The 21545-nt window shown below is 40.8% G+C and overlaps 1 protein-coding gene across 4 annotated transcripts in view; it reads right to left on the bottom strand.

Moving 5' to 3' along the window:
• USP9X (ubiquitin specific peptidase 9 X-linked) overlaps nt 1–21545 on the bottom strand; it is a 204930-nt gene that overhangs the window by 130780 nt on the left and 52605 nt on the right. For all 4 annotated transcript variants that reach the window (XM_084641443.1, XM_084641441.1, XM_084641444.1 and 1 more), the window contains exons 7-11: nt 10685–10800; nt 10165–10416; nt 9949–10087; nt 7784–7936; nt 3684–3788 (exon numbers count right to left, since the gene is read on the bottom strand). In XM_084641443.1, coding sequence (XP_084497569.1) covers nt 3684–3788; nt 7784–7936; nt 9949–10087; nt 10165–10416; nt 10685–10800 — 765 coding nt within the window. The remainder of the gene's footprint in view (nt 1–3683; nt 3789–7783; nt 7937–9948; nt 10088–10164; nt 10417–10684; nt 10801–21545) is intronic.

The raw sequence follows: 21545 nt of genomic DNA, 5'->3' as shown, positions 1-21545 counted from the left end.
TAATACAAAAATTTTTACTAGCATACCTGACCCAAAATAAGTTACTCCACATCCCTTTTCTTAAAAGAGGCCACAAATGATATTAACATTTACTTTCCTTTTAATGTAATTTCTGAGTACTCATTTGAATAATTTAGTAAATACGGTTCTAACTTTCAATAAATTTGAAATATATATTTGAATCCTTTATTTACATGAAAACATTGACTAAAGAAGCATCTATCCAGTCAACTGCACACACAAATCAGAGAATTGGATCCCACAAAGCAGGCGCAAACTTGCTGGTGCAGAAGTACCTACTGATCTACTGAAAAATCGGGCCCTATACTTTTAACGGTGGCTATTAGATCCAAGTATGCATGTCAGTATCTTTTAAAAGCAACTATAACCCACCCCTTCAAAAACGTGCAGAGAAAAAAAAAACCAAAACATTCCTGAATGTCATTACACAAAAGCACTTGGCATAAAAATATGTTATGAGAATAATTTCAGCATCACTCAGTATAAAGCTAGTGCATGTCATATAGTTGCAAGTATACAAATACAATAAAATATTTTGAAATACAGAATTTTCCATGTCCGACATGTACATATACATACACATACTGCCCTTAGTTGAATAAAAGTTAGCTTGACAATGGGAAGGAAACATCTGAGAAATCACTCTTAACACTAGTATTCCAGGACAAATAGTTAAAAGTAAGTGGTTTAACAAACTGACAAAAGCTCAGAATTTAGAAGTCTGTCATTCCATCACAAAATTATACCACTGTGAGACATTACAACAAGAGTTTCAGTATATTTACCAAATTTACATATACTGATACTGTACTAAGACTTGAAATGCTTTTTTTTTTTAAAATCATATCATTAGGGATCTGCCTATTGGCATAGTAGTAAGAAGTTACTCACCTTGTGCAGTAATGATGCTGTTTCAAGATGTGTCACTATGGGTGCTCCACTGTAGGTGTGCTTGTGTCCCTGCACTGGTGATTGGAGAACTTTGGCAGCAATGTCCATTAGGCCTGCACCTGTGCGCTCTCTCCTCATGCCCCACCATGTTAGGTGCACGGGCTAACACCCCTCATTTCCTCCTCAGAGTCATTGACAAGAACTCTGAAGTGGATGGGAGGAGAGCAGGATTTTGATGCATCCATAAGGACCCATCTCGAAGAACCATCGTTACTGCACAAGGTGAGTAACTTCTTCTTCAAGTAGTGTTTCTACTGATGCTCCATGTAAAGGACTCCCGAGCAGTGCCCCTATTGGAGGGCTGGGGTTTCAGAATCTGGTCAGTTACAGACGACAGTACTGTAGGAGCCAAAGATGGTATCGGAGGCAAAGTTCCCATTGATCACATAATGTTGTGCGAAGGTGTCGACTGATGGCCATATCACTGCTCTACAAATTCTCAGATAAGGACATTCTTGAAGGCTGCGACAGATGACACCGACCAACCTTGTGTAGTGTGTATGAATAGTATCCGGAGGGGTTGGACTGCAAATGTAGTAACACTGTCTAATGCAGTTTGAGAGAGACACTTGGAGAGGCTCTGGGCTGATACTGCTGAGCCGTTGGATCTTTCCGCAATGAAGAGGAAAAGTCTAGTGGGCTTCCTGAAACCCTTCGTCCTATCCAGGTAGAAGCCTAGGGCTCTCCAGACATCTAGAGTGTGTAATATAGCCTCCCTGTTGTCTTGGTGAGGGTTGGGATAGAAGGTTGGAAGGTGAATCAACTGGTTCATGTGAAAAGGGGAGGTTGCTTTAGGAATGAATTTTGGATGTGGTCTGAGAATAACCTTGTTCCAAATAATACCAGGGGGCAGAGGAGGAGATGCATCATCAGTGCCACTATTTCTCCCAGCCAAGGTGACTGCTATCAGGAAGGCCATTTTCACTGAGAGTTATGTAAGTGAATAGGTAGCCATGGGTTCAAAGGGGGGTATGGTCAGTCCTTTCAATACCAGGTTTAGGTCTCACATGGGGGTAGGGAGTTGGTGTTGTGGGAAAAGATTTACTATACCCCTGAGGAGTCTTTTAGTCATCGGGTGTGATAGCACTGAGTCTCCCTCTACAGCAGTGGTCCCCAAACTTTTCACATCATGCCTGCCCCCTTCTCTAGGGAAGACGGGGCTGGGAAATAGACCGTGGCTTGTGGCCTGTTGCAGACAGGGGTAAAGGGGCTAAGGCTGGGGCCACAGAGGGCAAGTCTGGGGCTGGGGGCAGAGAGTGTGACTGCAGCCAGTGAAGATAGGGAGTGCTTCTCTGCCCCCCTCTGCAGCGAGGCTGTCTTGGTCGGGCTCTCGGGGACCAACAGCATTCGGCAGAGCTGCGGTGGATACCTGGTAATCCACGCCTCACGCTCCTCAACTGGCACCGGGACGTTGAACAGGACCGTGAGCTACTACAGGCCAGTGGCCAGGAGGATTGTCCTGAGTAGGGCAACCTCCTTCTTGGAGACAGGCGATGATGGCCCAGCAACTGGTGGTCTCTGGTGTCTGATCGGCCCTGGGCCCTTGGAGATGGTCGGGGCTGGTCCCAGAGTTCTTGCCAGGTGGCACGTGCCTCAGAGGGCCTGCACCAATCTACCAGCGAGGTACGCCTCGAGTCCCTCAATCAGTGCCCCTGGCGTGGGTACCAAAGAGGGCTCAGCTGAGCCTTCCTCTCCAATCCTGAGGCGTGACGGCTTTGGGTGGGCAAACGCTGGCAGGACATCCCTCTCGATGGGGATCGGTACCACTGAAGCGGGGACACATGCACAGGTCCCAATGTGGGTTTTACCCAATATGGAATGGACATGAGCAAGCACTCGAAGAATTACTACAACTTCCTTATCTTCACTAGGATATTACCTCGAGTTAACTGAGTTAAAAAACACCCCTTTCCCACCCCCCCACCAAATGAAGACAAGACCCTGGACTACAAAAAGGGAACGATAAATAGCTTCACTTTTAAATTTACTTTCTGAATGAAATGATAGTGTTCAAGGAATAAAACTGAATTTACTGAGCTTGAAGACACAATGAAGATGCATTAGCTGAAAAAGCCAAGGGAAACTAGATAAACAAGTTGTCAATAAAACAAGTAGAGTATGTCTACACTTAAAACGTTACAGAAGCACAGCTGCACTGCTGTAGAGCTTCAGTGTAGACACTACCTACACCAATGGGAAAGATTCTCCTGTCAACATAGGTAATCCGCCTCTCCAAGGGGCAGTAGCTAGATCAACAGAAGAATTATTCCGTTGACCTAATGCTGTCCACATGCGGACTTAGGCTGGCTTAACAATGCTACTCGAGGGTGTGCTTTTTTCACACCTCTGACCAATGTAGTTAAACCAGCCTAATTGTCGAGTGTAGATTATGCCATAGTCTAAATATTTGTTTTATTTCAGAAGAAATATTCTGAAAATATCCCAGACTGTGCTCTAAACAGTACAGCAGTATACAAAAGTTACAACCCTGTTCATACCTACATGCAAAGGGAAGTCCCCTGTCTGCGGAGACTGCTAAAGAGTATGACAGACAATTTAAAGAGTTCTACTGTGGTAATTTGAATATATAAAAATGCTTTTAGCAAATTATGCACAATCAAAATACTAATCTATTTCATCCAGTACATTAAAGGCAAGTTCACTGTATTCAGTATTTACAGTAACAGAACAGCTGAAAAATGCAGTGTTACCTTAAAGCAATCAAACAGGTGATCAAGTTGTTCAGGAGAGAAATCCCAAGCCAACTTTGCAAGAAGATCATGTACATTCTTAACAATGGCTTCATGTTTTCCAGCCTGTCAGAGAAACAAAATTAACATTTGTAACTATCTATACTAAGATAAACATAGTAAGATATAACACTTCAAATTTGTCAGATGATTACCTGAAATGGGTAGGAAGGATTACTACCCCACCACCAAAGCATAACCCACTTTGACTACATAGATTTCCTCAGTGTAACCTGATTGTCTGGTTTTATTTTGTTAGTTTAAGTTTAAAATATCAGGTGAAATTAGCCCTGGTCTACACTTGGGGGGGTGGGAAGTGGGAGGGGGAGAATATCGATCTAAGTTATGCAACTTCAGCTACATGAATAATGTAGCTGAAGTCAACGTACTTAGATCGATTTACTATGGTGTCTTTACTGCAGTGAGTCGACTACTGCAGCTCCCCCGTCAATTCTGCCTGTGCCTCTCGCGGAGCTGGAGTACAGGAGTCGACAGGAGAGCACTCAGGGGTCGATTTATCGTGTCTAGACTAGATCCGATAAAATCAATCCCCGCTGAATCGATAGCTGCCCGCCAATCCAGCAGGTAGTATAGACATACCCTTAGTTAGTGAGGGATTGGGTTTAAAAATAATCTGTAGGTCAAAGCTTGCCCGATTTTTCACACTTTTATGTAGAAGATAATGATTTCTGCAAAGAATTTAAATTGAAATTTCTAACTGAAACAAGCTGTCCTGCACTTCAATCCATATTCCATCATGCTGCTTTGTTCTGTGTCTAAATGGATTTTCAATACAATATTTCTATACTGTATCTTAAAGTCTTCCTGAGATAGTAGTGGAGGATGGCTAATTGAAAGCCTTCCTTAAAAATCTGCTGACAGCACTCTAAAGGTGAACCTACTCATTGATCAGCAGTGCATCAGAAAACAGCCATGGTAAGAGAGGTGTCATATAAAGACTTTTTGAAATTGAGGGGGGAGAAGAGAGAGGCTTAACCAATAATTGTTGGCATTTTGATTTAGGGAAAAGGTAGAAACCAATTTTTTTCTGGTTTAATGCTAAAAGAGATGCCTTATTTGTGTTCTATGCCTATCAAGCATGAGGATTCCTGACTAGATGAACCAATAGTCTGATTTGATATGGCATTATTTTAAGCAGACACGTTTCAAAAAATTAATATGTAGAGTTGCGAGACTAACCCATTATTGTAAATTGTAAAGCTTCGCAAACAAAATTTAGAGATACTGTCAATCTCATTCAGTGTTAAAAATTAATGCATTAATAGTAATGAAATTCACTATTTTGTAAACTCTGCATCAGTATTTCACTTCACCCCTTGCAGTACTCAATTCAGTATCTTAAAATTATATGGTGTGCAGTGTTACTACTTTATATTTGTTCTAAATTTTATCCACTGACTTTTACTTTCATATTATGGTCCAGATTTTAAAAAAAAGAGGGAGTGACTGTGGCAGTCATACTGCTGAATACGCCAAATGTTCAGTAATTTTAATTTTCCTGATTCAATAAATCTACTCCTAATTTTAAATTTAAATAATTCCAATCTATTTGAATACGACCAAACTTTTTAGAAATTAGTGTCCCCCTGCTGACCAATTCAAATCTCAATTTTTTTAAATCAATTCCTCCAGTTTCTTCTCTGGACTTCTTTGAACTCCCTCCAATTTGTCGTCTTTCTAGTATTAATGTGGCATGTATTTAAATGCTAACATCTCATTGCCATTAAACCAACACCATATGGAGAGAGATGCAATCACCAGTCCAAAGTGGCTTTGGCCTTTTTTCCTACTCAGATCTAATTTATCCACTATCATGCCAATGCCTATTTTTGGCATTTCTGATTTTTAGCTTCTTTCCTCCCACTGAATCGGTTTATGATTATTTTCCCCAAGTCAATCTCAGTTTGTTATTTTCAGCCCCGTTTCTGAACTTATTCATTCTTTTTGTTACTATTTATGATGCGTGCCTTTCACATTATGGACAGCTATGAACACAAGGTCACTGCACAAAGGACAGTATAAACACCACAAACACAGAAGAGGGGATTACTCTGTCCTCAATGGTGTTTGCAACACCTCTCAACTTAGTATCTGTGAATTTTCAGTGGGGAAACTTGTGAGTTTTTACGCCAATGAACTGGACAGCATTTCTCTGTCTAATCTTTGAATCAAAGAACCAGTTGACGGTAATCATTAACACCTTCCACCCTAGCACCCCATCTGTCCATCCTCCCAATAAAGTTTAAAACATTGACACCATGAATGACTTCTCTCCAGACAATAAAATGAAGAAAGAACGGTGGAGGAGGGAGCATGGGGGCCCACACAGTGCCCCTAGAATGGGGAAGAAGAATGTGGGCACTCAGCCCATGGCATGTGGCAGAAAGGAGATATCAGCGGGCTCATAGCAGAAGGAGGGGAAGGAGGGGCAACAGAGCCCTTTGCATGAGGGAGAGGGTCAGGGAGGGGGTGCAGGGAGTCCCTGAAATAGAGGTGGGTGAGAGAGAATCAAGGAATGGAAAGAGACCCCGGTGTGTGCAATGTGCTCAGCCTGCAGAAGCAATGAACCCTGTGACCCTCTAGGTAACATGCTGTTTATTCCCACTTCTAGATCATTAATGAAGGAAAATAAGATGGGGTCCCAACACCAATTCCCTCCCCTCATGACACTTCCCTTAAACTCAATCTGTTGCCATTGAGCACTAGTATTTGCTTGCAGACTTCAGTATTACTCCCCAAACCTACATGAACTAATTCTGTTGGCAGGAATTCATGAGACACTTGAAAATGTTATACCGAAAGCTAAATATTTTAGATCTCCTAACAGGTTAAAGCAGCATGATTTCCCTTGTACCCCACAACACGTGCTGGTTTGATCTTATCACTGTATTTTTATTTGAGTGCTGTAACGAGAGGCTGAATCAGTTTCCTTGGAACTGAGGTGAGCATGCATTGTAATTGTTGGACTCTTCCTTTTGTCTTTTTTTTTTTTTTAAAAAAAGATGAGAACACTAGTGACACTACAAGCTTTCAGGAACAGTCACTAGTTTTATGGATATACCGGGTGTTCAGAATTCACTGTTTCACACTTTATTTCCTTCAGAAGCTTCAGAATACTCATTTGGCTCTCAGATTTATTGCACTTCATTTGCTCCAGTAATTTCTTCTTAGGGCTTGCCTACACTTTAAATGCTACAGCGGCACAAATCCATTGCTGCTACTGCAATATCATAGCACTTCATTGTAGACATTACGACGCCAACGAACAAGGTTCTCCCATTGGCATAGGTAATCCACCTCCCCAAGAAGCAGTAGCTAGCTCACTGGAAGAATTCTTCCTCTGACCTAGTGCTGTCTACATAGGGGGCTATGCCAGCCTAACTACACTGCTCAGGGGTGTGGATTTTTCCGACCCCTGAGCAACATAGCTGGGTCAACTTAACGTTTCAGTGTAGACCACGCCTTCGAGATTTCATGGGAAATGGTATGTGCTCTCAGCGAAAATTAAAGCACTCTCAAAAAACTCCCTTGTCCTCTACAGTAAAACCAAGACAAAATATTCATTTTAAATGCTTTACACTACTTCATTATCTTTAATTGCCTCATCTTGTCCACTGGTAGGCTAGAGAATCTAGAATCACACGCCGCTTAATATATATTAATCCCTCCTCCGTACCATTTTATCATCTATGCCTTTAGAATTTATTACCTCCTGCCTAGTTAGTCCTGCCCAATGAACTTGTAGCACATCTGAGAAGGCAGTCTGAGATCCTGGACTTGAGTCCACCTAGCAGTCTAAATTTAGTTTTCAAGATCTCCTCCCCCATTTCTTTTTGTATATACCAGTGCACACCACCAGCAACACAATCTCAAAGCACCCTCTCGTCTACATGAAATCCAATACCCTCCTTCCTTATTTGATAACATGCATGCCATTTGCTATGTTGAATAAAAGTCATGATTTGACTTAAAATTGTAAAGAGGTGCTATAAAGTAAGATCAATCCTGCTTAAGGACAGGGCAATAGTTTAATTCCTTACCTGAGCTGCCCAAATGTTGTCAAGATCTTCCAAAGTGAGGGCTTTTTCTTTGATGACAAAACGAAGAATCTTCTCTAACTTTTCTACGTATTGAGGCTGATGAAGACTATCTCGTAATACGATTGATAAAATATTATTTTGCTGGATCCATTCCTAATTTTAAATTAAAATACAATTTCAAAATACTGAAGTTTTTGAGAAGTAGATAGTTAAAGTTAAACGGAAAATGTAAGCCAGAAATCATCATTCTGTCTCTTATAAAGGTAACACACACCAAAAGGGAAGGATATTTATACTTCACTTCCAATTTCTAGAATGCAATACCACCACTCCCCCCAAATCAAAGCAAGTCAGTGCTTTATACAATTCTGATTCCCTACCCATTGTAATAAATAAGATTTTTTTTCCTGCAGCTGTCTTCTGAAGGCAAGGTCAGCAATAATTCCCATGCTTTGTAGCTTCAGTGGACAAGGATACTTCACTATAAATGTTTTTCAAGCAAAGCGCAACAGTGAAATCTGAACATAAAAATTCTCATACAGCTTCCAGTGTAAGGGGACGGGGGAAGACTAAGCATCTACTTTTTCCAGGGATACATTTTTTCAGTAGCTTGGAGCCACTGAAGACATTTCAGTGACTCAGGTGTAACCTTTCTGTAACTCAATTGGTACACTTATAGCATAGCATGTTACATAACAAGAGGATGGTTGAACACTGGAAAACATCAGGGAATGAACTATATTCTGAAAAGGGTACTCCTTAATCAGCTTCACCTCTTTAAATGCCTCAACTTCTACTTGAATTAGAGAAAAAAAGAGTTCAAGCAAGATTTAAGAAGTGGAGACAAAAATTAAGATGATTTCAAAGGTTGCACTGATATAGTGCAAGGAACGCAATGTAGTCCAGCTCTTTCGTTCAGACTGAGGCATCAGCAGAATGTCTACTGAGTGCCAGAACCAAAAAGGAATGAGAGAAGGTGGCCATTCCTTCAGAGTTGCTATATTTGATTATATAGTTAGAAGAGTCAATCTGGCACCTCATGTAAGACTTGGACAAACAAGGTTTTTCAATTATCACCTGTACTTTATATTTTCCAGTATAAAGAGATTATTTTTGGCAAAATTTTTTTTTAAAAAAATGAGTATTTCTAACAAGAGTCAATCCTGCTTGAGATGCCTAATCCCACAGTTGTGTCAAGAGCCACTTATTCACTTATATAGTACATATAGCGCAAACGCTGCATAATCCTGCCCCATAGCATTACTTCTCCAGATTATGAATTTCACAGCAGGGAAAAAAAGTCACTAAACCCGGAGAGCATGTGAACTTTTTACTCTCTTTCTCTCGCTCTCACTAAAGCAAACATCTGTAGCAATTACATCTTAAAATGCAGCATGCTGGAACTTGATAAAGGTTCTATTTCAGGGATTCCTCAAATCTGTACTCAGGGACAAACCAGCACTCAAAGCAAGTGAATGTATGGACTGTATATTAAATTTAAAAAATGATTATGAATGTATTTAACATAAAATCAGAATGAGCCGTTGTACCTATAAAAATATATCTTTAGGTAAATTTATAAAAGTCTTATCACAAAACTATTCTACGAAAAGTTTTTCGGTCAAACAATTAGGATGTATACTAAAGACCCACATGTAGGGCAATCACTTTCAAAATTTAATTTGAACTGTTTAAATAATTCTTTTGTAATTATCAACATTGCTCTCTGAGAAATGACTCATGTAATTTTGTTTAAATTAATGCTGTACTAATTATAGTGGTACAAAAAAGTGTCAACTTCAGTACACATCTATTTTTACGTTCAATTTAAAAAAAGAATTCTTTTAAATTGTGCTACACCTTGACACACAAGATCAACTTCGAAAATAATTTTTTGCAGATCTTATAAATCTCTGAATACATTTTAATAGCAATCCTGATGGTAATATAGTGATGTCAACAGCAAAGCATAAAAACCCTTATGACACACTAGTAATTACTGTGACTAATTATGAAGATAGTTAATTTTCATGACTTTGGATAACACCAGATAATGAGGATTCACATAAAGTAATGTACATTATTACTCTATCTCTGAAGAATTACTACTGCATTTAAAGAAAAAAAGTCTTAACCTAATTCAGGTAATAAGAACAAAAACTTACTGCCATTCTCTCTGCTGTAAGCCACTCTTCCTCTTCAGGATTACCATGCCGATGCGTATAATATGACACACTAGATATCACCTTGTTAACTTCGTTTAGTGCATTCATTTTACCATTGAAAGAGGAAATTTGCAATAATCTGTAAGAAATATTAAGTGTAAGAAATGCAAAAAGACAGACAAAAAAATAACCATTCCAACAGAAAGAGTGCCTTACCTAAGTATCATTTTTAACCTAAATATTTCTAAGTTTTTTACTGTTTCTTCTTGTCCTGGGACTCTGGAAGCTAAGTTCTTTAGAGATTTGATTATCATTGACAGAGCATCATTTTTGGCTTCATTCTTTGCTTCTTTTTTCAGTTCATCATCAGTTAAGTTTTCTAAAAACTGTGGAACCATTTCTATAATTGGAAGGAAGTATTTCTTGACTGTGTGTAGCGTTAGAAACTCATAGCATTGTCCAAATGGTCTAAAAAACAATAAAAAACATCAGATGTAATGTGAATACTTGGCTACGTTTATTAAGATATTAGAGTATTTTGTTCAGGAAACTGGTTTATTTACAAGTGAACAAAATAACAAAAGGTAATTCAGATTCTGGACATTCAAGTAAACAATACTGAATAGCAGATCACAGTACCCCTTTTCAGAAGAAAAAAAATAAATGATACTTGAAATCCTTGCATTTATTTTCAATGAACATATCCCAAAACTACTATGCTTTCTAAGGAACTTACTTGATGAGAGCTGCAATTATCTGAACATTCAATGCTGAGCCACTCATAAAACGATCATGCAGGATCTGAAATCCATTTAATGTGCCAAACTTGTTGATGAGATCTACTAGCCAACCCTGCAACACAATAAATTAGTTACTTCCTCATTTTTAAAAACTGTTACCATTATAAACTGCCAAAAATACAATATTTGCCACTACAACATAAACATCACTTTTGTTTAGAGACTCATTATGCAACCAATATAGTCATGTTTTTCTATTTGTAAGGGTAACACAAGTTACATATGATCCTACACAATCCAGGACATGCTGTTTCTGGGTTGTGGTGTTTTGTTTTTTCAGCAGAAAGACAATTCTGTCTTTATTCATTAAACTGAAGCACAGGTATTGTACCTATTAATTATTCAAAGAACTTTGTCAAATATAATTTGTTTGTGTATACATGTACTCTGAGTAGTAAATTAATAGTAAGCAATGCATTTCTGTTCTTCTAATTTTGGTCAAATTAATTTAGTAGATACTGACTAAAGTGAAAAAGCAAGATGAAAGATTCATTAGGTGAAATCTGCCCCACTAAAAAAACCTCCCACTGACTTCAGTATGGCAAGAATTTTGCCATTACTTATTTCCATGGGTGAGACTATTTGCACTAGGAAGCCCCAGAAGGATAATCAATTAATTGTTTGATCATAAATGTCCAAAAGTTGTAATATAGGATAACATACATTCCCAGTATTATTTAAAACTTGGACATGTACATGCATAAAATCACTTTTCCTCCCCAACATCTATTCCTATCAATCTATTTTTACATTGTTGGTAAAAGGTACCATTGAAACAGTATCAAATACATTCTCTCTTATTGTGCACTGCAAATCAGAATTGCTTCTTTTCCACATGAAAGCCAGTTTTCTTTCAAGGTCATTCGCCTACCAAATCCTTTTTTCCCCTCATTAGATCATGTGAAAGTTCAAATGTACCACATTCCAAGTCTCTTTCTGATCATCTTATGTGATCACCAAAAACTGACAAATTGCGGGAGAAGAGGAACGTTTGTTTCCTGTTCATCCTGAAGCCATTGGTTCCACTCAAATTAGCTTCCTATAAAATAAACAGTTTCTCTGAAAATAGGAGAAACATTATGCTTAACTTGGAAGTTACTGGAAGAGCAGATCAATTAAAGTTGGTTTTGATTTCTAAAAAATCACAAAATGTCTTATTAGTAAACTGGCCAAACAAATATATTTCAAGACTCTTGAAGTCTCTGAAACTCTCAAGTTCATTATTTCAGTTAAAGCCTATATTATTTGCAGTGTGTGTCACTAGCAATGGAAAAAAAAAACAAACAAAAAACCTCATTCTATCTAATTCTACCCCAAACCTAAACGGTAGTTCTCTAACAGATAGGCACACATTTATGGAGGACATAATTATTAATAATCCCAGTAATCTATAAATGTCCGCATTACCGCTACTTCCTGCTTCAACTGTGATCCAGCATTTGGCTAGATGAGAGTTCCACCAAGCCAAAAAAAAAAAAATTAATCTGAGTTGGCTGGATTGAGAAAAATCACACATTGCTTGGAACAGCTCTCTCACCCTGGTTAATCAGTGGTATACATTATACCATCATCCTCTCTATACCTGTTATTTCTATCTGGGATGACTATAGGAAAGTGTGTGTGTGTGTGTGTGTTTGGGGTAGGGGGGAGTGGACGGGGGGGATGTTAATAAACTAGGCAAAATGTTCATTAGACCATGGTTATTTTCCCTGGCCAAGAATTTGGGCAGCTCTCCTAGCATTTCATATCATTTTTAGTTTGATGAAGTAACAGTTTGATACTTAAATCATATAGATGTTCTAGGTTGAAATTTGAATTCCCAGGTACCTTATACAATGTGGTGTTCATTTACACAACACTTTTCTGAGAGAATGACTTTTTTGAATCTGGCAAATATACAGCTAGTTTAAGCCAGACATTTTCCCAAAAGATGATTTTCATATAATGTTAAGGAAGTGTTTGATTTAATTAAAAATAATATTGTCCCATGTGCTACTCTGTGGCATCTTCCAGTTTTATTCCTGTAACAAATCAGTTATCCACTGTCTTCTGAGCAAAATGCTCCATGGCCAGTGCAAAAAGTAAAGGATACCGCAGACACTCCTGATGAGTTCCACTATATAACTATCAGAGAACACTTAACCCTACTAATTCCCATAGTTGCTTTTGGTATGGAAATAAGACCAGTAATCCACTTAAGGAAATAAGGACCAATGGGGAACAAAACTTTAACTAAAAGATTCCACTACACCCTATCCAACACCTTCTGAGTCAAGTGATCAAACAAAAATTTTTTTTAATATTTGGCACTATGAATGATTTATACATTCAATAGATTCCAAGGCAAGAAGGGGCCCCTTTGATCATCTAGTCTGACCTCAAGTATTGCATAAGCATTATCTAACACTTGCCTACTCTTAATAACCCTACCCTTGCCTACATACCCTCTGATCCAGATGTATGTAAACTAATAGTTTGGACAGGAAACATGGAGCTAGTATTTTTGTTAAGATTTTTATATCATGATTTGATAATTATATGTGGTCCAACCTGAGGAAGAACCCACAACGGTGGCACCCTGTATAGATGGAGGGCTCATACACACAGTGCAGCAATGCACACTATGGGGTGCGAATTCTGAAGTGCACCAAAGTTGAGCACTAACTAGCTTGTGTAGACTGTGCACAGCAGCAAGGATTGCACGGGCCAGTTAGTGTGCAACATGGTGTGTTTTAAAAATCACACCCCACAACATGCTCTGCAGCACCATGTAGATAAGCCCTGAGATCTTTCCCTAACAAAACAGTATTAAATGTACCCTTTGAAGGACCTCCTAATATCTCCTTGTAAAATTAACATGGCTAGCCATAAGACCATGAAATTTATCACTTTTCTTGCTTGCTATTGTCTCTATGACCATCACCTAAATAATTTCTGCATCCAAAGTTGGTTTATGAATCTCATGATCTGTGGCAAACCTGCTACTTCCAGATATTTTCAAATAACTTCAGACTGTGGAGCGTCTAAGGTATAGGGGTTAATCTACTGAGCATCAAAAGCTGGCCATATTTCATGAGAGTAACTAGCTTTTGCTGATCATTTTTAAATGGTGGGGGAAAAGCCTCCAGGTTTTTAATCCTCAGGTTTTTCAGCCAACTTACTACATGTATTTCCTTTTTCATTTAATTTCTCTTTGTATACTTGAGGGCTTTTTCAGTGATGTCTATGGTCATGATATTCAGTTTTCCCCTAACAATAGCTAATTGTTTATCATTTTAAGCCTATATGAATGTGCTATCTCCATCTTGTGTTCCATTTTTCGAGGTCCCCCCTCACCCCCAAAAAAAGATTCTGCTTATCAACTGACCTAAACATTGCTTTACCTGCCTCCCATAGAAACTCCTTCTTTAAACTGGCTTTTATCACACATTTAAAAGTACTGAACAATGTCATCTTGAATTACTGCAGCCTAATAGTCGTCCTCAAGCAGCAATTTTCCAAGCAGATGATCTTTGTATCCTATACCAGCTATCAAATATTACCCTTTGTAACAGTATTAATTTCTACAAATCTTGCCAATTTCAGTAATCTAAAAAAAATTACTTATTTTAGTATACAAAATGATAGGTGTGGGAATACCATATACAGTCTTGTTTCCTAAATACAAGTCTCTCCAACGAGACGTCTTTAGGACAAAAGTTGATGCAGAATCTGTTCTCTCACCTCCCTGCACCCCTGCCCAGTTCAGCCAAATAAGAAACCTGTGAACTCCTTACAACTCAGGTTAAAGACAATATAGTTTCTTGTGAGCAGTGACATTAAAAATGCCATGCCATTGTGGAGTTGTGTTTACTGTGCCTCAATAATTCTGTATTAAAAGTAAAAATGTGTGTTTTTAAAGTCCTACCCTCAACTTGAGATCTGAAAATCAGGCTGTATTATTTACTTCTGACACATCACTACTGGTAAAACTGACCCAACCACAGTGTAAGAGATTTAATTAAGTTGCAATTGAGGTGTATATCTCAATTTAAAATCATTCAGATCACAATTGCAACTTAAGTACATCTTTGTGGTAAAGCAGAAGAAAAACAGCTTGACCTTAATATTCCAGGTTAATAAGCCAGACTTCTAGAAGTTTTACTTGTGAACTCAGCAAGTTTGACAAAGTCAATAAGATAAAACAAGAGTCACAGAAAAAAATGGTTAACAACCTTTTATAACTGTTGTTCAAGATATGTTGCTGATGCCCACTCAATGCTAGTGTGCATGCGCCACGTGCACTGTTGCCACAGATTTTTTCCCTTAAAGGTATCCATAGGGCCTGCCCTAGAGCCCCATGCTTATGGACCAGTATAAGGGGCGTCACCGGCCCAGCACTCTCTCAGTTCCTTCTTATAGGTAACTCCGACAGAGGGGTAGGTGGGCGGGTCATGGAACGGACATGAGCAACATATCTCCAAGAACAACAGTTATGAAAGGTTTGTAACTGTTTTTTCTTCCTCGAGTGCTTGCTTATGTTGATTCCAAGATAGGTGACTCAAATAGTACCCCTGGAGGTGGGCTCAGAGTTCACAGATGTGCTGATTGCAACACTGCCCTTCCAAAACTGGCCTGCTGGGTGATGGCATAGTGGGATGTGAAGGTATGAACTGACGACCATGTCGCAGCTTCGCAAATGTCCTGAATTGGTACTGAAGAATTCCACTGACAAAGCTTGAGCCCCTGTGGAATGAGTGGTCACCATGGCCAGAGGCAGAACCTTTGCCTGCTCATAGCAAGCCCGGATGCAGGTGGTTATCCAGGACGAGATTCTCTTGGATGACACCAGGAGACTTTTCATGCTGTCTGCCACTGTTACAAAAGGTTCACAAAAGTTAATTTACGCAGACATCTGTTGCAGTACCCAGGCCCGGATGTTTCACGAGCTTGATGCCTTCTTACACTGGGACATGATAAAGTTAGCTGGCTACTGTAAGACTTGGCGCCTCCAACCAACCATCATAAAAATAGTCTCCAGTTTGTCCAATCTTCATCACACCGGCAGAAACAGAGAACTGAATGATTATCTGAATGGTCAGAAGGTGAAGCATGAAGTAGAACCGGTCAAGCTAGGTGTGACCTTCGACTGCACACTGTGTTACCATGCCCACCTGAAAAAGACAGCAGCTAAAGTTAAGACACGCAACAATCTTATTAGCAAACTAGCAGGTTTGTCATGGGGTGCTAGTGCTCCACCTTTGCAGATGTCAACTCTTGCCACCGCATATTCAGTGGCAGAGTACCGAGCACCAGTTTGGAGTCGATCGCCACACACTAAACTGATGGATACACAGTTACGTGCCACCATGCGCATCATCTCTGGTGCCCTACGTTGGGCTTCATTCCCATGACTTCCAGTTCTAAGCAATACTGCTCTTCTTTATATCAGTCGAGGGGTTATCACTGGCAAGTTACTGAAGTAAATAGGCGCCAACTCAAGCCTACCGCTGCATGACCTTTTTCAACCACCAACAGCACGTTTGCCATCACGGTCTCATCTGCCACGCCAGAATGTTATGGAGGAAACACTCTGGTGAGAGGAATGGATATCTGTTATAATCCCCAACCAGTCCCTTGTCGTTGACACCACAATTTGTCCGCCTGGTTTTGACCTGCCCTGTTGCCAGTGGTCCCTGTTGAACAGGTTCGGGACCAGGCAAAGTCTCTGTGCAGCCAACTAGTATTGCTGGGGCCTTCGTGACAGCCCTTTGTGCAGCTGCAGCGCAACACAGACGATGTTGCACATTGTCGATGAATGCCTGCCGACTAGGTTCAGCGGTGGCCTAGAAGAACGGCATCACACCACTAAAGATGCCATCGCTTGGCTAGACAACTATGCACACACTAAAACTGCTGCAAAGAGCTGTGCTGACTTGCAGAAAGGTTTAGTTCTTTCAATGTAGAAGGCCAGAACCAGTTTAACATCTAAGATATGCAGTCAACGTTCCTCATCAGTTCTGTGAGGCTTCGGGAAGAAGACAGGCAGAAAAATGTCCTGATTGTTGTGGTACTGTGACACTACCTTTGGTAGGAAGGCTGGGCACAGCTAAACTTTGTCGCTGAAGAACACCACGTAAGGGGGCTCTGAAGTCAAGGTTCTCATCTCAGAGACCCACCCTGGCCAAGGTAATTGCCACAAGGAAGGCAACTTTCCACGAGAGGACCAGTAGAGAACAAGATGCCAACGGCTCAAAGGGGGGAGGGGGGGACCTGTGAGCCTTGACAGTACCAGATTTAAGTCCCATGGGGGAATCAGGTTGCGAACCTCCAGGTAGAGCCTCTCTAAACCCTTCAGGAACCGAGACGTCATTTTGTGGGAGAAGACCGATCTACCTCAGACCAGAGAATGGAAGGCCAAGATGGCTGCCAAGTGAACCTTAACTGACAATACAGCCAGGCATTGGTGCTTCAAATAAAGCAGATAGTCCAAGATGGACTGCAGGGATGACCGATATGGAGAGAGATTCTATTCTGAGGCCAAACAAGTGAAACACTTCCACTTTGCCAAGTAGGTCACTCTGGTGGAAGGTTTCCTGCTGCCTACCAAGACCTGCTAGACATGCTCCAAGCAGGCTTGCTCCTCTGGATTCAGCTATACAGCAGCCGTGGCATCAGGTATAGGGAGGAGATGTTCATATGGCGCAGCCAGTCTTGATTCCTCTAGATCAAGTCAGATTGGAAGGATCTGCCACCACCTCGTCCGGAGAGGATGACGAGGTGGCTAGTGGAACAGGAAGAGCTGTAGCATCCCCCTCATAGAATATCAGGTTGGAAGGGACCTCAGGAGGTCATCTAGTCCAACCCCCTGCTTAAAGCAGGGCCAATCTCTAATTTTTGCCCCAGATCCCTAAATGGCCCTCTCAAGGATTGAACTCACAACCCTGGGTTTAGCAAGCTAATGCTCAAACCACTGAGCTATCCCACCCACCCTCAGCTTGTCTCACGTCCCTTTGGGCCAACTTGGCAACCTCAGTACCATGGTCAGTCCCATAATTGGGATACAGTGACAGGTGGGATAGTGTCGCTGTCTGCCTCTCAGATACCGTAAGTACGACTGCTGAGAAGGGGGACCTGGTACCAGAGGGAACCCCCACGGGCTCCAGCCCTGCCACTGCATGGGCCAGCCCGATGGCCAAGCTGCAGCACCAGTGCCGCAGTCCAGTGCATATGCTGGTAACCAGTACTACTACTTGAGACACTACAGACTCCACCTCAAATTCTGATGAGATCTCTTCACCTTGAGACCATGGCGGAGCCCCACCCGGTTCCACTTCCCTGTGGTGCTGGGGCACTAATGACAGATGCCAGGCCAGGGATCATTGAAGTGGGACCATACAGCGCTTCCCTCTGGAAGGTGCTGCTGCCACTGTGGAGCTGTCCAGTCTGTGTGTCCCTCTATCCTCAGTAGCCTTGGCCAGGTCAGGACCTTGGGGAGTGGGCGGTACTGGGAGCGACAATCAGTCTTTTGCATCCTGGAACACCTCCAGTGTCGAGGGGGCTCGCAGGTGCAAGGGACCACAATTGCTCCCGGGAGTTGAACACGAGTCCTGAATAGGGCTCAGCACCCTTGGCAGGGTCGCTGAAGTAGACTGCAGCTCTGGGGAGCGTGAGTGGCCCCGCACTGATCTCAGCATGTCACCTGCTCCCCTTGCGTCCCTTTTCGGCGCCAGCAAGCACCCTCTCCCCGCACACTGTTTCTTGTGCCTCTTCCTTGGCACCAGAGATGATGAGTGGTGCTGGGAAGAGAATGGTGCTGGCGCTGCACTTCGCACTGATCAGAGCAGGACGGCTCCGAAGATGGTCTGAGGGCTGCCTCCATTAGTAGAGCCTTCAAATGAATGTGTCTATCCTTTTGAGCCCTTGGCCCAAAACCTCTGCAGATCATACACTTGTCTTTGATGTGAGCTTCCCTGAGGTACTTCAGACAAGCTGAATGCAGGTCGCTCACGGGCATAGGTTTGTCACAGGTGGAGCACGGCCTGAAACCCGGAGACCTGGGTATGCCCAATCCGCAGGACAAAGTCCCCCAAAGACTGGAACAACTATCTACACTTTAACACTCACTATCTTAACTAGGCTAACTAGAGAGAACTATATACAACAGAAACAAGTCCAAACCACTAGAGCAGGAAAGCCTTGCAAGAGCAAGAAGCCGTTACAGCAACCATCACAGGCGGTAAGAAGGAACAGAGGGTGGGGGGATCTCTTATACCGGTGCATAAGCTCTATGGATACCATGAAAGGAGGAAAAAAATCTCTGGCAACTGTGCACTTCCCATGCACACCCCTAACATGGAATCAACATGAGCAAGCACTCGAAGAACCACTTTTAAAGTCACTTTTCAGAGCAGATTAAAAATATTATTGTACTTGAAAACTATCACTACAATAATTTTATTTTTAACTGATACATATTTTGTCCATATTCTTTTGTTAGTTTCACTCAGTGAAATGATGCAATGTGCATTTTGTTTTTGACGAACTTCCAATAAACTTTACTACTGTACAATAGTCATGTTAATTCTCTCAAATTATATTGGCTCAAATTTGGACCAAATTAAAGCTTCAACAACATTGTAATAGTTATAGGATTTTACTAAGTACTTCATTCAAATGCTAATCTAAGAACCTGTCAAGTCAAGTTTCATATAAAACTTAAGCTTTATGAAAATCACCTTTTCAAAACTCATGACTAAAACAAACGTTACGATTCACTTTGAAAAATTTAAGTGGATTCAGGTTTTTTTTTTTTTTTTTTTTTTTAAAAGAACTGTCTACATTACTTACAACCCAAACTTTACAATCTTGTACTTGAGGATAAGAAAGGCAAAGCGACCAGAGATAGGTCATAAGTGAAGCCAGTTAGTCTAAGTCAATTTCCCTGGTCAAAGCTTTAAAAAAAAAAAAAGCATATAGTGAAAATTAAATTAGATTTTAAAATTTCTTTCAAGTTTTAACATCTATGGTGTTATTAGTAACAAATAAGGAAAAATGAAGGTTATACACTTGCAACCACAACTATTTGAGATGCTTCTTCACATTCACATTCTTGGGATGTGCCAACAGTGTAGCTTGGACCAGTGTAAACTTCTATTAGCAGTGCCCTTTGGAGCACTCTTGTACCTCCCAATGTTCAGAAAAAGGGGCCATAAGGGGGCAGCCCAACTACCCCAGTTCCTTCCAGTGCCTCCTCAGGTCCAAAATTATAACTGGGACTCTGAGAAAGAGGGGAAGGTGAGGAGTGTGAATGGGCAGAGGCTCATCTAAAAGAACAACGGTTACAGATTAGTAATCTTCACTTCTCTGCACGGTCTCTGCACATTCCCAACTCTTGGGCATTAGGAAGACAGTACTTTGATGGAATGAGGAGGCCCAGTTAAATAAAAATTGTAATATTGATTTACCAAACTGTGCATCTGAGACAGATGCCAAAACAAAGGAATAATGTTTTGTGAAAGTGTAACTCAAGATCCAAGAGCAGCTCCACAGATTTCGAATATGGGATTATGTCTAAAGCAGGCTCTGGAGAAGGCCTTTGCTCTAGCTGAGTGCTCTCTCAGCCCTTCTGCAAAATGAAAACAGTGTGTTTACAACATTCTTCAATATAGAGTCTAACCTACTTAGAAAGGCATTAGGATGGGATTGCTTTTATTCTCTCCCATATGAGAAAAATAGTCCAGGTGATTTCCTGTTTTCCTTAGATCTAGTAAATGGAAGGCTAATAATGTTCTCTTAGCATCGAAGGTGCTTCCCCTGAGTTAGACCTAAGGAAAAATACTGGCAAGTTAACGGAAAGACAATGTGGCCTACTGGCTAAAAAACTGAACTAGGACTCTTGGGACCAGGATTCTAGCCCCAGCTCTGCCACTGGCCTTTTTGCCTCAGTTTCCCCATCTGTAAAATACACCGATCTACAGATGAACAGTACTATGTAAGCGATAAGTATTTTTTATTTAGGGACTGGTTGAAATGGAATAGTTACTATAGTAGGGACAAATTTCAGATGTGGATGAAGAACCACTTTATCTTTGTGAAAGGCTGTAAAAAATGGGGGGAAGTCATGAGAGCTCACTCTCTTAGCGGATGTGATAGGTATACTAAAAGCGGTCTTAGCTGAATAATGAAACAATGAACATTCTCTCATGGGTTCAAAGGACGTTTTGTGAGTTGAAGTAGTACTAAATTGAGGTCCCATGTAGGTTGAAGTTCTCTAAACTTCATTAACCCCTTCCAAGAAGTTTTACTGTAGCATAGGTGAATATAGTCTTTTACCTAATGGAGTAGTGATGAGCCAAGATGGCTGCAACATGTACTTTTACCAACAACGTGAAGAGTCCATTCTAGTTTACATATTTATATGGACCCCATTACCATAGTATCTAAGGCCTGGTCTACACTTAAATTTAGGCCAACATAGCTATGTCCATCAGGAGTCTAAAGAATACAAACCATAGCTATGCCAACCCTAGCCTCCGGTGTAGATGCAGATAGGTCAATAAATAACCTAGCGACTGTCACACGGGGAGTGGCATTCCTATACCAATAGAAAAACCCTTTCCATCAGTGTAGGCTGCATCTGTATTATGGGGTTATAATGGCATAATTACAGTGCCATAGCTATACCAGTATAGACCCCATAGTGTAGACGCTTACAGTCTCACAATCTTTCACTATATTCATTCTTACACCACCGTCAGGTAAGGAAGTACTCTTGGCCGCATTTTACAGATCGGTAACAGAGATTAAACAACCGAC

The sequence above is a fragment of the Lepidochelys olivacea genome (assembly GCF_965140295.1).
Source record: "Lepidochelys olivacea isolate rLepOli2 genome assembly, chromosome: 1".
In the NCBI taxonomy this organism is placed as follows: Eukaryota; Metazoa; Chordata; order Testudines; family Cheloniidae; genus Lepidochelys; species Lepidochelys olivacea.
This window is presented reverse-complemented; position numbering and strand designations above follow the sequence as displayed.